This window comes from Littorina saxatilis, linkage group LG9, assembly GCF_037325665.1.
Source record: "Littorina saxatilis isolate snail1 linkage group LG9, US_GU_Lsax_2.0, whole genome shotgun sequence".
Lineage (NCBI taxonomy): Eukaryota > Metazoa > Mollusca > Gastropoda > Littorinimorpha > Littorinidae > Littorina > Littorina saxatilis.
In genome coordinates this window covers 17,565,857-17,582,698 of record NC_090253.1, presented here as the reverse complement: position 1 = coordinate 17,582,698, position 16,842 = coordinate 17,565,857, and the positions used below count along the sequence as shown (strand labels likewise).

General features: G+C 45.2%; 1 protein-coding gene and 1 long non-coding RNA gene across 2 annotated transcripts in view; both read left to right on the top strand.

Moving 5' to 3' along the window:
• LOC138975505 (uncharacterized) overlaps window positions 1-16,842 on the top strand; it is a 168,588-nt gene that overhangs the window by 128,595 nt on the left and 23,151 nt on the right. The window lies entirely within an intron of this gene.
• The window catches only part of LOC138975482 (uncharacterized), a 57,002-nt gene that overhangs the window by 17,009 nt on the left and 23,151 nt on the right, over window positions 1-16,842 (top strand). The window contains exons 3-10 of the mRNA XM_070348180.1: window positions 1,329-1,503; window positions 3,083-3,255; window positions 4,195-4,417; window positions 8,832-9,031; window positions 10,276-10,500; window positions 12,559-12,675; window positions 12,963-13,114; window positions 16,494-16,614. Coding sequence (XP_070204281.1) covers window positions 1,329-1,503; window positions 3,083-3,255; window positions 4,195-4,417; window positions 8,832-9,031; window positions 10,276-10,500; window positions 12,559-12,675; window positions 12,963-13,114; window positions 16,494-16,614 — 1,386 coding nt within the window. The remainder of the gene's footprint in view (window positions 1-1,328; window positions 1,504-3,082; window positions 3,256-4,194; window positions 4,418-8,831; window positions 9,032-10,275; window positions 10,501-12,558; window positions 12,676-12,962; window positions 13,115-16,493; window positions 16,615-16,842) is intronic.

Here is a 16,842-nt window from a genome sequence, read left to right as displayed (position 1 = left end):
TGATTCCAAAAACATATAGATATGATATGTTTGGATTAAAAACACGCTCAGAAAGTTAAAACAAAGAGAGGTACAGAAAAGCGTGCTATCCTTCTTAGCGCAACTACTACCCCGCTCTTCTTGTCAATTTCACTGCCTTTGCCATGAGCGGTGGACTGACGATGCTACGAGTATACGGTCTTGCTGAAAAATGGCATTGCGTTCAGTTTCATTCTGTGAGTTCGACAGCTACTTGACTAAATATTGTATTTTCGCCTTACGCGACTTGTTCAATAATCTTATGGTTAGATTTCGCTAAAAAGTTATGTCAGATGATGAATGAACCATGGGGAAAAAAGTTATTGATAAAAAAATATATGTAAAAAAAGATTTTATTTTTGGGTAGCGTGACTCACGCTTCCAATATTGTGTTTTCTGCTTGCTGAGAACATGTGCTTTGCCTAAAAATACTGACCAATCAAATTCATGTCACTATGCTTATAGCCACGCCCAAACAAGTGCAGCAAGTTTGACACTGGAGCGCTGTCCACGCTTTTTATTAAACGCACGAAATGCACGGTATTTGAGAGGAGTTTTGCGCTTGGCATTTTCCAAATAAGGATATCCTACTATGAGTACTACGCTGGAATACTGCAATGAATTTTCAAACGGCTACACTGGCTTCGTCTTTCCTGATCGAAAGGGGGTGTATTGCTGATATTTGTAGATAATAGACTCTGCATTTTAATGGTCAAATGGCGATTTCGGTATAAAAATGTAGACAAGGACCTTTAAACCCTGAACAGAACTATGCTGATAAGCAAGATGGCTTGTACAGGAAGAAAGGTACCTTTAAGATGTGTTCTGGGCTGGGCGACCATCATCTCGAGGGCTCTATCGAGAAGACACAAAATGTATGTGGAAGAAGAAGGTTGACATCAAACGTTGGCCATTTCAGGAGAACCTTCCGAAGGTTTATGAAGGAGTTCACTTGTAGAAAACATCGTCCATGTCTGGCATGGGTGGACGGGTTGTCAGTTTGGCCATCTATTCAACGACGGTGTCGAGACTAAGTCAACATTTTTATTTCAAATCAAATTTGGACGGAAATGTACAAGTGTTATGAACATTTGTAAACGGGGAAGTACATACCCGCCCCTAACAAGGCACCACACACACACACACGCACACACACACACACTCACACACACACACACACGCACACACACACACACACAAAACACACACACACACACCACCACCACCACCAGTACTCCCCCACCACCACCACCAGTACTCCCAGGCATACCTTACACATATACATCTAACATCCTATATCTGATGTACAGGGTAACCATGGTGAAGACGTGAAGGAGCTGTACTATTACCTGGACAGCATGCCTACCCACGCCTACAACAAGGCTCTGTACAAGTACCCGCAGGACGCCTACCCCTACCACAAACTGGTGGAGGAGAACGCCCGCAGGACCGTCCACGAGGACGAATACGAGCTGCTGGATACAGGTGAGGATTTGAAGATGATTACTTTCTTACTTAGGCTCTTTGTCCCAGCGGAGCAAAGTGTTTCTTCAACGCACTCTGCTTTATAGGGTTGTTCTTAAAGTGGTGGAGAAGAACACCCGCAGGACTGACTGCCGTTTGACGAGGACGAATACGAGCTGCTGGATACAGGTGAGGATTCGAAGATGATTATTTTCTTACTTAGGCTCTGTCCCCCAGCGGAGCACAGTGAACTGACGACGTTTCTTCAACGCACTCTGCTTGGTTCTTAAAGTCAGTGGTGGAGAAGAACGAGGACGAATACGAGCTGCTGGATACAGGTGAGCATTTCAAGATCATTTCTTTCTAATTTAGGCTCTTTGCCACACACAGGCCATTGGCGACGTTTCTCCATCGCATTCTGCTTAAGCCTCAGATTAACTGGGCGAAGTCGACCACGCGAAGCATACTGTGCGAAGCTGGCCGCACGGAGCTTTGGTACTGAGTTGTCAGTAGAAAAAACTCCGCGTAGTCTTCACGAAGTCGACTTCGGGCTCCATCAAGGGCCACCTTTAGGGTTGTTCTTTCCGTCTCTGTCCAGCTGTTGCCCTGCCTCAGTCTTTATCTCCGCGCCGCCTCCTGTGTCGCCTCCAGCTGTTTCTTGGCCTTTCCCTCTCTGTTTTCCTCTGCGGGTTCCAAGCGAGAGTCTGGCGGATGATGATGCCGTATGATGGTTCCTCAGATTTGAATGAGCATAATATACAGCGGTACCTGTGTTCAGAGGATACCCGCAGATGAACAGCCAAGAGTACCCCTACGTTGCGGATGTCCTTTCATAACATGTACTTTTTGCCTAGTGCACCATACCTGTTGTCGTAAGCATACCAACGAACAACGAGAGGTGTCCTTTACAGGGAGGTGCCCTCTCACTGGAGGGGCTTCACGACAACAAATCATAATGTATTACTCTATGCTGGTACATGTTACAGTTGGCATAATAAAAAGTACCAACTAATCTGAATGTATGTAATGAAGACCTCTAATTCGTAGAAGCAAAAGGGGAAAGAAAGCCTACAAGACTGACACCTATGAATATTATTTGGGCAGGACAAGTTTTGCGGTACATGTACGCGTAACCCATTTCTTTACCATGTTTTTACACCCCCGGTATAGGGGTGTGTATAGGTTTCGCTCGATGTGTTTGTTTGGGTGTTTGTTTGGGTGTTTGTTTGGGTGTTTGTGTTCGCATATAGATCTCAAGAATGAACGGACCGATCGTCACCAAACTTGGTGAACACGTTCTATACATTCCTGAGACGGTCCTTACAAAAATTGGGACCAGTCAAACACACGGTTAGGGAGTTATTGGTGGATTAAAATTATACAAGGACTTATACAGGGACATCTTCATGGTCAAAGGGAAATAACCATTCTCACTCAGTCACTGCCACCAACTGAGAAGGTTATTTCCCTTTGACGGGGGGTGTTTTTCCTACCTCATAGGAATTTCTTGTTTTGAACAAATTACATTACTGCACGGTTGTATCAAACTTCATACCTGCAACGATGTCGGCGTTCTCACTCGTGACGGTTCCATTTGCAGGTCTGTTTGACGACGATCGCTACTGGGACGTGGTGGCGGAGTACGCTAAAGGCACACCGAACGACGTGCTGGCGGTGTACACGCTGACCAATCACGGCCCGCTCCCTGCCAAACTGCACGTGCTCCCCACGGTCTGGCTGCGAAATGTGTGGTCTTGGGGTGACGAATGTGATGTAAGAACTGTGTTTTTTGGGGGTGTAGTTTTTTGTATGATACATCTATTGCAGTGCTTTAATACCTGTTCTCCGTGGTTCTAGATCTTCATTTCTTTCAAGGAGACAGATTTTCTTTGATGAAAATGTAAGTTGTTCCGTGGTGGGTTTTTACATTTAGTCAAGTTTTGACTAAATGTTTTAACATGGAGGGGGAATCGAGACGAGGGTCGTGGTGTGTGTGTGTGTGTGTGTGTGTGTGTCTGTGTGTCTGTGTGTGTGTGTGTGTGTGTGTGTGTGTGTGTCTGTGTCTGTGTGTATGTGTGTGTGTAGAGCGATTCAGAGTAAACTACTTTGTGTGTATGTGTGTGTGTAGAGCGATTCAGAGTAAACTACTTGGCCGATCTTTATGAAATGTTACATAAGAGTTCCTGGGAATAATATCCCCAGAAGTTTTTTCGTTTTTTCAATAAATGTCTTTGATGACGTCATATCCGGCTTTTTGTAAAAGTTGAGGCGGCACTGTCACACCCTCATTTTTCAATGAAATTGATTGAAATTTTGGCTAAGCAATCTTCGACGAAGGCCAGACTTTGGTATTGCATTTCAGCTTGGAGGCTTAACAATTAATTAATGACTTTGGTCATTAAAAATCTGAAAATTGTAATTAGAATTTTTTTATATAAAACGATCCAAAAACCATTTCATCTTATTTTTCATCATTTTCTGATTCCAAAAACATATAAATATAGGGGGGGGCAGAGAAAATGATTATCAAATGCTTCACTAAATGATCATACAGTTATGAGATTGGAAGATCTAGCCTATACACACACGCACACACACACACACACACACACACGCAAACACACACACACACACACACACACACACACACACACACACACAACTAGTTCACTTCAGTTTAGGCGATGATATCGTGTATCTCCCTTCCGTCAGGCCTACCTGGAAGAGAAGCCCGAGATACGGCAGGTGGGTCCAGGTAGGGCGATGATCAAGCACAGCGTGCTGGGGGACATGGCCGTGGAGTTTGACGTGGGGCCGGAGGGAGAGGCGGCGCCCCTGCTGTTCACGGAGAACGACACCAACTACAGGCTGCTATACGGCGGCCCCAACGCCGTGCCCTACGTCAAGGACGCCTTCCACAACTACGTTATCAAAGGTGTGTCATTATTACTCTGGACCGGTATTCAGGAAACCGTCTTAGCGAGCGAAACTTGACCGCATGGTGGCGCTATTTGTGCTGTTAGTAAAAAAAAGTAAAATTTAAGGGGCTTATTGTCCGTCAGGTCTTAATTGCCTATATTGGACATGAATTGGTTTATACGATTTGAGTTTTACGCCCTCACGGCTTTTTGATGTTTGCGTGTTTAGGTGGTATCAGCCATCTGCACTTATGGTAGAATGACCAAGATCTTTAACGTGCCATTGTGGTGATACGGGGGTGGGAGATGGATACCGTCTCTGGGTCTGCACATAAAGTTGACCCGTGTCCGTCCCGGCCCGGATTCGAACCAGCGACCTCTCGATCACAAGTCCAGTGCTCTACCACCTGAGCTACCCGGGCCCCCCGGTGCTGTTAGTCGCCCTAAATGCCATTTATGAAACCCAGTTTCGACTCGCCAAAGTCACGTGACAGCTTTAAACTTACCGGACCTACCTCTCGGCGATACAGTCGCGGCTAACAGCACGATGCCGCCGGTAATCTTTAGATGTTTGGATGGCTGTGTCCGCATGTGGTCTTGTGCCATGGGGCCACCTCAATTTTTTTTCATCTCCTGACAACGACTCCAGCTGGCCTTTATCTCGTCCTGTGTAAACCATCATGTAAATCACCCTAGATCCGTCCAGGATTGTTCATTCTTTGAGATATAGCGGGGCGGGGATATAGCTCAGTTGGTAGCGCGCTGGATTTGTATTCAGTTGGCCGCTGTCAGCGTGAGTTCGATCCCAGGTTCGGCGGAAATTTATTTCACAGAGTCAACTTTTTGTGCAGACTCTCTTCGGTGTCCGAACCTCCCCCCGTGTACACTACATTGGGTGTGCACGTTAAAGATCCCACGATTGACAAAAGGGTCTTTCCTGGCAAAATTGCTCAGGCACATTTAATAATTGTCTACCTATACCCGTGTGACTTGGAATAATAGGCCGTGAAAGGTAAATATGCGCCGAAATGGCTGCAATCTACTGGCCGTATAAAATTTCATCTCACACGGCATCACTGCAGAGCGCCTAGAACTGTACCCACGGAATATGCGCGATATAAGACTCATTGATTGATTGATTGATTGATATCCTTTTGCTTAGACACTTACCATACATTGGTGTTGTACTTCCTGGCTGCATTCCGTGCAGAGTGGACTTTTGTTAGGTGGGAGGGGCTGAATTGATTTTGTTAGGTGGGAGGGGCTGGATTGATTTTGTTAGGTGGGAGGGGCTGAATTGATTTTGTTAGGTGGGAGGGGCTGAATTGATTTTGTTAGGTGGGAGGGGCTGAATTGATGTTGTTAGGTGGGAGGGGCTGGATTGATTTTGTTAGGTGGGAGGGGCTGGATTGATTTTGTTAGGTGGGAGGGGCTGGATTGATTTTGTTAGGTGGGAGGGGCTAGATTGATTTTGTTGGGTGGGAGGGGCTGGATTGATGATGTTAGGTGGGAGGGACTGAATTGATTTTGTTAGGTGGAGGGGGGGGCTGGATTGACGTTGTTAGGTGGGAGGGGCTGGATTGATTTTGTTAGGTGGGAGGGACTGAATTGATTTTGTTAGGTGGGAGGGACTGAATTGATTTTGTTAGGTGGGAGGGGCTGGATTGATGTTGTTAGGTGGGAGGGGCTGAATTGATTTTGTTAGGTGGGAGGGGCTGGATTGATGTTGTTAGGTGGGAGGGGCTGGATTGATGTTGTTAGGTGGGAGGGGCTGGATTGATGTTGTTAGGTGGGAGGGGCTGGATTGATTTTGTTAGGTGGGAGGGGCTGGATTGATGTTGTTAGGTGGGAGGGGCTGGATTGATGTTGTTAGGTGGGAGGGGCTGGATTGATTTTGTTAGGTGGGAGGGGCTGAATTGATTTTGTTAGGTGGGAGGGGCTGAATTGATGTTGTTAGGTGGGAGGGGCTGGATTGATGTTGTTAGGTGGGAGGGGCTGGATTGATTTTGTTAGGTGGGAGGGGCTGGATTGATGTTGTTAGGTGGGAGGGGCTGGATTGATGTTGTTAGGTGGGAGGGGCTGGATTGATGTTGTTAGGTGGGAGGGGCTGGATTGATTTTGTTAGGTGGGAGGGGCTGGATTGATGTTGTTAGGTGGGAGGGGCTGGATTGATGTTGTTAGGTGGGAGGGGCTGGATTGATTTTGTTAGGTGGGAGGGGCTGAATTGATTTTGTTAGGTGGGAGCGGCTGAATTGATTTTGTTAGGTGGGAGGGGCTGGATTGATTTTGTTAGGTGGGAGGGGCTGGATTGATTTTGTTAGGTGGGAGGGGCTGAATTGATTTTGTTAGGTGGGAGGGGCTGGATTGATGTTGTTAGGTGGGAGGGGCTGGGTTGATTTTGTTAGGTGGGAGGGGCTGGATTGATTTTGTTAGGTGGGAGGGGCTGGATTGATTTTGTTAGGTGGGAGGGGCTAGATTGATTTTGTTGGGTGGGAGGGGCTGGATTGATGATGTTAGGTGGGAGGGACTGAATTGATTTTGTTAGGTGGAGGGGGGGGGGCTGGATTGACGTTGTTAGGTGGGAGGGGCTGGATTAATTTTGTTAGGTGGGAGGGACTGAATTGATTTTGTTAGGTGGGAGGGACTGAATTGATTTTGTTAGGTGGGAGGGACTGAATTGATTTTGTTAGGTGGAGGGGGGGGGGCTGGATTGACGTTGTTAGGTGGGAGGGGCTGGATTGATTTTGTTAGGTGGGAGTGGCTGAATTGATTTTGTTAGGTGGGAGGGGCTGGATTGATTTTGTTAGGTGGGAGGGGCTGGATTGATGTTGTTAGGTGGGAGGGGCTGGATTGATTTTGTTAGGTGGGAGGGGCTGAATTGATTTTGTTAGGTGGGAGCGGCTGAATTGATTTTGTTAGGTGGGAGGGGCTGGATTGATTTTGTTAAGTGGGAGGGACTGAATTGATTTTGTTAGGTGGGAGGGGCTGGATTGATTTTGTTAGATGGGAGGGGCTGAATTGATTTTGTTAGGTGGGAGGGGCTGAATTGATTTTGTTAGGTGGGAGGGACTGAATTGATTTTGTTAGGTGGGAGGGACTGGATTGATTTTGTTAGGTGGGAGGGGCTGAATTGATTTTGTTAGGTGGGAGGGACTGAATTGATTTTGTTAGGTGGGAGGGACTGAATTGATTTTGTTAGGTGGGAGGGGCTGAATTGATTTTGTTAGGTGGGAGGGGCTGAATTGATTTTGTTAGGTGGGAGGGGCTGAATTGATTTTGTTAGGTGGGAGGGACTGAATTGATTTTGTTAAGTGGGAGGGGCTGAATTGATTTTGTTAGGTGGGAGGGGCTGAATTGATTTTGTTAGGTGGGAGGGGCTGGATTGATTTTGTTAGGTGGGAGGGGCTGAATTGATTTGGTAACTGACGCCTGTGTCAATGTGTGAAAGAAAACAACCCTATTCTGCACAGAAAGCAGCCAGGCGGTATTCTATTCAATTCAATTCAATTCAGTTCAGTTCAGTTCAGTTCAATTCAGTTCAATTCAGTTCAGTTCAGTTCAATTCACTTCAGTTCAACTTTATTATCTGAATGCAATAAACAGACATTTTTCTTTTGGCTCGAGTACAAAACAAATCACATAAAAACACACTCTCAGAACATAATATAGACACATAAAAGTACACATCAACACACACGCAACCCAACCACACATATCCATTCCTGCACCCTCACATACATCGTCGTACATACTCTCGTTTATCCTCTATCATAAATACATTATGGTTAATATCATTTCTAGTCAACTTAATTAAAACTCAAATTAAATTACATATTACTTACGCCAAATCTCATAAATAGCAATTTACTTCAGTTGAGTGCTAAAACGTTGAACACGCTTCCCTGGTTACACAAAGGGTAAGTATATTAATCAAACTAAAATTTATCACTGAAATTTTTGAATATGATATTTAAAATAAAGTATATTTGTAGTATGTGTCCGAGTAGAGGGATGCTCCTTTCCTTAATAAAATGGAGGGCTTAGGGGTAAGGATAAGGTTTAATATAGTTCTGTGTGGTTAACCTCTTGGGAATTCGGGCTGTTTACTTACTCGGGAAAGCTAGCTGCCATACAGTACGGCGCTACCCATTTTTGTCTTTTTCCTGCATGCGTGTATGCATGTTTCCAAGCCCTGAGACTTTCGCTGTGAACTTGGGTTCTTAATCGTGCGCATGCGTGCACACGGGGGGTGTTCGGACACCCAGGACAGTCTGTACAAAGTTCACTCTTGGAAAGAAATCCCTCGCCGAACGTGGGGATCGAACCCACGCCGATAGCGACAAGTGGTGGCATAACAGTCGTGTCATTTGACAACGATAGCCAGTGACCAACGCACGGCCTAAACCCTGCCTGTTTATCCTGACACCACAGGTGACGAGAAAGCCGTCAACCCAAACCGAGTGGGGACCAAGTGCGCTGCTCACTACGTGCTAAGCGTGGCCAGTGAGCAGACGGTGAGGTTACGGATACGCTTGTACCACCACCTGGAGAAACCCCCTGTCGTCTTCGGCAACGCCTTCGATTCACTCATGGACACTCGCAAAGAGGAGTGCGACCGCTTCTATGAAGGGGTGAGATGATTACACAAAAGAGGTGGTATACTTGTAGTGCGTATTTCTAGAAGTAGGCTGTGTTATTGTGGATTAGCGTTACATTTGTTTGACTTTTTGTCAGGAAATAATCAAATTACATCGTCTGTCTGTCGTCTCTGCAACTCGAGAGATGGCAAACATCTACCCACACAGCCATGAAGTACTTCTTCTTCTTCTTGGCGTTCCCAGAGGTTACACGATCAGTCCAGCACTGGTGATAAATGTTGTCGTTTTCTCCAACTCCTGTCGACTGCCATATAGTTTGGTCTGCAAGGGAGTTGGTGACGGCCACACTTCTTTTTGTTCCTCATGTAGTAAGGGACATCGCTGTAAGATGTGTTCCGCTGTTTGGTCTTCTTGACCGCAGGCACAGGTTGGTGATGGCGTCATGAAGTACAAAGAAGACATACATTTTCTCGTTCAGGTCGTAATTGTTGGCTGTAAATTGCTCCACCAGTAATGCGTGTGTGGTTTTGTAAAGTACGTTCGGTGTCTCAAGTTAACCTCTTATCACAATCCAAAAAAACATGCATAACTCGACAATGGCGACAAGACGTAGAACATCTGGAAGAAGAAACCTGAAACGAAGTAGCAGAAGAGATCAAGAAAGAGGTAGAGGGAGAGGGGGGGGGGTGTCACGGCAGCTAATGTACACTGTGTTCATCCTCCTTGTTTCCCAACCCCATTACATGTTCATAACCTCTTACCACTTAACCTCTTCAAGAGGCTTGTACGGAGACAATCTTTGGAGGAAAGTTGTTCTTTCTTTAGAGTAATCACAGTCATGTATTGAAGCTCACTGATCTAAAAAATATATGGATAGCGCGTCCCTTCTTATTGGCTATCAAAGCATTGACGCCACCGGATCCGCCATCTTGGGACACCGTTCGATACAGCGAAAGAAGACTGCTGTCAACTCTCGAAACTACGATTATTTCCCTTTGACCTGTTTGTCAGTGTAGCACGTTGAAGTAAGAGTGGCGGCAGTCTGGTTACGCTGTTTCATTGGCTGTGCGCTATCCATTATTTTCACACCAGTGATAGAAGCTATGCATAACTCTCATCATATAAGCGACAGAAACAGGCCATTTGTTGCAACGAGAAAAACAATACGGTGCTTGTTGCGTACATGCTTTAATCTAACCAGCTGCAAAGGGCTCTACTTAGCTGGAGAGTAACAAAGAATTAAGACAAACCAATAATGACAAATCTACACAACTCAGGTGATCGGCTACAAGTCTTCAGCGGAGCAGCAGGTAGCCCGCCAGGCGTACGCAGGCTTGCTGTGGAGCAAGCAGTTCTACCACTACGTCGTGCAGGAGTGGCTCCACGGGGACAGCAAGACGTGCCGCCCGCCCGAGGAGAGGCTCAACGGCCGCAACGCCGGCTGGTTGCACCTCTTCAACAGAGACGTCATCTCCATGCCAGACAAGTGGGAGTATCCCTGGGTGAGTTGAAGTATGGAAGCAGAAGAGTAAGATTTATAAAAAAAAAAATTAAAAAATTAAAAAATAAATCCTCATTGTTTAAATCTCAATCAATCAATATGAGGCTTATATCGCGCGTATTCCGTGGGTACAGTTTTAAGCGCAGGGATTTTTTTGATTTTTTTAAAATTTTTATTTTATGCAATTTATATCGCGCACATATTCAATCAAGCGCAAGTGCGTTACCACTCGGCCACCCAGTCAATGCCAGAGACTGAGAGACTAGACTGCAATGTCGTTTGGGATCGGGAGCATCTCTTCAACAGGGAAGTCATCACCATGCCGGACAAGTGAGAATACCCCTGGGTGAGTTAAAGTAAGTAAGAAAGAAAGTAAGTAAGATGCTTAAAGTGTTCATCTGAGACTGAGCGACTGCAGCCCTGGCTTGGAGCATCTCTTCAACAGGGAAGTCATCTCCATACCCGACAAGTGGGAGTTCCCTTGGGTGAGTAAATGCCAGGAAGAGAGAGGGTAAGATAAACATTTAAAATATAAACATGCAGAAAGTGTTCATCTCAATGGCTGAGACTGAGAGACTAGGCTGCAATGTCGGTTGGGACCATCTCTGTGACAGTGACGTCATCTCCATGCCAGGCAAGTGGGAGTACCCCTGGCTGAGTTAAAGTAAGTAAGTAAGAAATAAAGAGAGTATGAAACAAAATTAAAAAGCAAATTTGCCAAAAGTTTCCATTTCACTAGCTGAGACTGAGAGCTGCAACGTCGGTTGGGAGCATCTCTGTGACAGTGACGTCATCTCCATGCCAGGCAAACAGGTGAGAAGTAAGAAAGAAAGAGTAAGAAGCTGAAAGCTTACAACTCAATGACTGAGACTGAGAGACTGCAACTGCAACTTGGGAGCATCTCTGCAAAAGAGACGTCATCTCACAGGCAGAAAGGAAGTAAAATACTGAAAATGTCCATCTTTGCTTTATTATCCAATTGCTGAGAATTCGGGTCGCTTTTTCCAGTGGGAAGCTAGCAGTGGGAAGATAGCAGCAACAAGAGTCGCGCTACCTAGGTATACCTGTGTGACCTGGAATAATAGGCCGTGAAAGGTGGATGCAGCGCCTAAAGGCAGTCGATCTACTGGCCGATGTGAATGCGTGATATATTGTGTAAATAATTCCATCTCACACGGCATTAATAGGTAACATGCGCCTTGAGTCGCCTTGTGTGGCGAGATACGTGCGCGATAAATCCTCGTAAATAAAAAATAAAATAAATATGTATGTTCAGTTTTAATTTGCCACTTGCACTTCTGGCAGAATGACCGAGGTCTTTTACGTTCCACAGCGGTGACAAGATTGGGACATGGATACCGTCTCTGAATTTGCACAGAAAGTTCGTCCGTGATAGATTTGGAGGCCGACGTCTTGTGCAGTGTCTGTCAGGAAGGGAACTAAGATTACTAAGCTGGGCTGTGAACTAAGATAACTAAGCTAGGCTGTGAACTAAGATAACTAAGCTGGGCTTTGAACTAAGATAACTAAGCTGGGCTGTGAACTAAGATAACTAAGCTGGGCTGTGAACTAAGATAACTAAGCTGGGCTTTGAACTAAGATAACTAAGCTGGGCTGTGAACTAAGATAACTAAGCTGGGCTGTGAACTAAGATAACTAAGCTGGGCTTTGAACTAAGATAACTAAGCTGGGCTGTGAGCTAAGATAACTAAGCTGGGCTGTGAACTAAGATAACTAAGCTGGGCTGTGAACTAAGATAACTAAGCTGGGCTGTGAGCTAAGATAACTAAGCTGGGCTGTGAACTAAGATAACTAAGCTGGGCTGTGAGCTAAGATAACTAAGCTGGGCTGTGAACTAAGATAACTAAGCTGGGCTGTGAGCTAAGATAACTAGGCTGGACTGTGAACTAAGATAACTAAGCTGGGCTGTGAACTAAGATAACTAAGCTGGGCTGTGAACTAAGATAACTAAGCTGGGCTTTGAACTAAGATAACTAAGCTGGGCTGTGAACTAAGATAACTAAGCTGGGCTTTCAACTAAGTATGTTGTTGCTTTCAGTACGCCTCTTGGGACCTGGCATTCCACATGATTCCATTTGCCAACATTGACCTTCACTTCGCCAAGGAGCAGCTCCTGCTCTTTCTCCGAGAGTGGTACATGCACCCCAATGGACAGGTAATACTATTAGAGTTTAATGTCTTTCGCATTGTTCTCAGAGTGATGCGTCCGAGTCTAAAAATATAGTGAGGGTTCTATTGGGAAAATCCAGATGCTGCGGTGATTTACTGTTTTGTGGCCGATGGTGTCCCAACGAAAAGACCAGAAGGCCCGAATAAAGCCCAACATGTAATGATGCTGAGATATGCCAGATGCTGCAGTGATTTACTGTTTTGTGGTCCATGGTGTCCCAACCTCGGGTGCATGCCTACGCTGTATACGTTTTTCATATGCGTTTCATGCAGATCCCAGCCTACGAGTTCGCGTTCTCGGACGTGAACCCCCCGGTGCACGCCTGGGCCGTGCTGAAGGTGTACAAGGCGTCAGGTCCTACGAACCACAGGGACGTCCTCTTCCTCGCCAGGTGCTTCCACAAGCTCGTCCTCAACTTCACCTGGTGGGTACCTCACGCATGCTATCGTCTCTGTAAATAGTTCATATTCTACACTGATCTTGCTTTCAAAATACAAAAATACGCCATTGGCCCCAGCACAGTAGTCTTTTCTAACAAATTGACTGTCACAACACGAATCAGATACGTTTTTTGCAATCATGAAAACAATCAATACTATGACGAGGGAAACAACTACTGTATATTGTCATTTGATTACCTCCTCTTGTGACCGGCACGGTTGGCCTAGTGGTAAGGCGTCCGCCCCGTGATCGGGAGGTCGTGGGTTCGAACCCCGGCCGGGTCATACCTAAGACTTTAAAATTGGCAATCTAGTGGCTGCTCCGCCTGGCGTCTGGCATTATGGGGTTAGTGCTAGGACTGGTTGGTCCGGTGTCAGAATAATGTGACTGGGTGAGACATGAAGCCTGTGCTGCGACTTCTGTCTTGTGTGTGGCGCACGTTATATGTCAAAGTGGCACCGCCCTGATATGGCCCTTCGTGGTCGGCTGGGCGTTAAGCAAACAAACCAACAACAACCTCCTCTTGTGACCGTTGTTTTTTATTTGGTGTAATTGTTTTAGCTTGTACGAGGTTTGCTATGATTTTTGGCTCACGTAAGTGTAGCCTATGCGATGGTAAACTTTGTCTGTCTGTGCGTGCGTGCGTGCGTATGTATGTATGTATGTGTGTATGTCTGTGGTAGAAACTTTAACATTTTTGGCTAAACACCGAAATACTCATTTCACGTGGTTAATTTTCAAGCACCATCTTCAAATTATTGAAGCAATGATCAACATTGTGTCGGCATGTGTGTAGTTAAAGCGTGTATCCAAAGAAAACGGGTGGTGGGGGGTTTTGAAGGGGTACAAGCAGTTGACTGATTTGTGTCGTGTTTGGCATGTAGACGGCAGATCAGGTGTCAAGATCAGGTCAGGGGTCGCGCGAAGGATTGTGGTCCAGTTCTCACCTCGCCGATTCGCCGGGGAAGACGATTTCATGTTGTTCGGTTTCTAAGCTCCAGAAAAGTAAATAAAGAAGATACCAAAGGGAGATTTCCTACAATTTGATCTGCACAGCGTGTTTCCAATGTCCACGCGAGGAAGAGAAGCGCGGCAGTCAGTGTCGATCTTGCAGCCGTATCCCGGTAAGTTCAGAGACAGATCTAGTGTCTCCCACTCTGATAACGTGTCACCTACTGTTAATCCGTTTTGTTTTAATTTCTTTTTATTTCAGCAGACAGGGATGTCAAACACAGTGCTAGGCAGTCACCTCTAGTGAAATGAGTTGATCTAAAGTGCCTGTAATGTTTGGATGTCTTTGCTCGTGGTTCGATTTATGTGAATTTCAAGACTTGCAGTAGAGTCTCAAGTTAAGCCTTGAGTCGTTCCGCTCACGTCTCCGCGGTAGCAGTCCCCTGCAACCGCCAGTGGGCAACCCCTAATCCCTCAACCCCTGTACATAGTTTTAAACGCCTCCCAACCTATCCAGTTCCTGCCCTTTCTCAGTGCTGGTTTTTTTAAATTGTCATCCCGATTCCAAGAGGCACACACCGCATCCGGAATCGACAAGTGACATCAACGCGGGACCACTTACGTTTATCAAATAAACCCGGTCCCAACGGAGAGAAGAAGAAGAAGAAGTTTACTCTGCCCGAAAAAAACTGTCCACCATTTACTTGAACATGCAGATATAAGGAAACGGAATGAATCTGTTCTCAAAGTCAAAATGATCACGATTTTTTCCTCAGATTCAAAACATGCACTGTCATGGTTTTGTCTGTACAATTTAGTAAGTCTTAAGTACTTTGCAACAACTTCCTTGAACGTGAAAGACAGTTTTTGAGTCACTTGAGAAAAAGTGACTCTATGTAATCGGTCAGTGTTAGTCTGTCCGGCCGGCCGTCCGGCCGGCCGTCCGTAGACACCACCTTAACGTTGGACTTTTCTCGGAAACTATCAAAGCGATCGGGCTCATATTTTGTTTAGTCGTGACCTCCAATGACCTCTACACTTTAACGATGGTTTCGTTGACCTTTGACCTTTTTCAAGGTCACAGGTCAGCGTCAAAGGAAAAATTAGACATTTTATATCTTTTCTCGGAAACTATCAAAGCGATCGGGCTCATATTTTGTTTAGTCGTGACCTCCAATGACCTCTACACTTTAACGATGGTTTCGTTGACCTTTGACCTTTTTCAAGGTCACAGGTCAGCGTCAAAGGAAAAATTAGACATTTTATATCTTTGACAAAGTTCATCGGATGTGATTGAAACTTTGTAGGATTATTCTTTACATCAAAGTATTTACATCTGTATCCTTTTACGAACGTTATCAGAAAAACAAGGGAGATAACTAGCCTTTTCTGTTCGGCAACACACAACTTAACGTTGGGCTTTTCTCGGAAACTATAAAAGTGACCGGGCTCAAATTTTATGTGAACGTGACTCATTGTGTTGTGAATAGCAATTTCTTCCTGTCCATCTGATGCCTCATATAATATTCAGAACTGCGAAAGTGACTCGATCGAGCGTTTGCTCTTCTTGTTGAATGCTAGATCTGTATCGCGTTTCATTCCAGACTCGATCCTCTCTTTGATTGTAGATCTACTGTTTGCTGTTTACGCACTATCATATGATTCGCTATGTAACGTTTGGTAAGCTTACCTTGCCACAGCTTTATTGTCTTTGTTGGCATTTCTGGCTGTGTTGACCGTCAGAATTATTTTAAGAACCAGGCTGCTGCAGTCGACATGTTTCGCATATTGTAGGGTTACCATGCTGCATAGGTAAAGTGGCTTGTATAACCTGACTATTCTGTTTCAAAACACTGTTTATATTTGTGTAGGTTGTAGTCATCATAACTAATCGCATTTTGCCATTTGTTTCAGAAAGGAGGTTAACCTACAACAAGATCGACGCTATGTCAGATATATGCCTCAGCCACATGAAGACTTCCGAATTTAGATCTACTCGGCATGGTGACAAGTCTTGATGAAAAGTATAGGACTGAGGACAGCAGTGGAAAAAGTGCCCACATGGCAGGTACCTAACCTATTACCCTAGTCATTTTATCTGTTTGCCTTCTTTTGAAAATTATACATGGAGTTGATATGATGCGTTAGTTTTAACTGTGTGTGTGTGTGTGTGCGTGTGTGTGTGTGTGTGTGTGTGTGTGTGTGTGTGTGTGTGTGTGTGTTACGGAGTGAGTGAGTTTGTGTTATGTTACTGTTTGTTGATTTCTTACGGGAGCCTTGAAGGCTTCGCCTCTTGTTGTTTATTGAATTGGTTTTTTTTCCAATTCGCTCAAAAAGTGTGTCATCCTTAACACGTGTACTTACAAGTGTGTCGCTTTTCAGCCTTAACTAATATTCCGTGCATTATGTAGGTGGGTGAACCGCAAGGATCCAGACGGCAAGAACCTCTTTGAAGGAGGGTTTCTAGGGCTGGACAACATAGGAGTGTTTGACCGCTCCAAGCCTCTGCCCATGGGCGGAAAGCTGGCTCAGGTGAGAGCTCTTTGTACTTCTCATGGTTTTGTGTCCGCAATGATATGTACACATGCATTTGTCATAATCCGTGAATTTCTATTTTTGAGTTATGACATTCTTCTTTCTTGCATGGGAATGAGCTTATGTATATGTTAAAACAGTTTGCATTTCTGTCTTTTTCTTGTATTTACACCCCCGGTATAGGGGTGTGTTTAGGATTCGGTCCATGTGTTTGTGTGTTTGTGT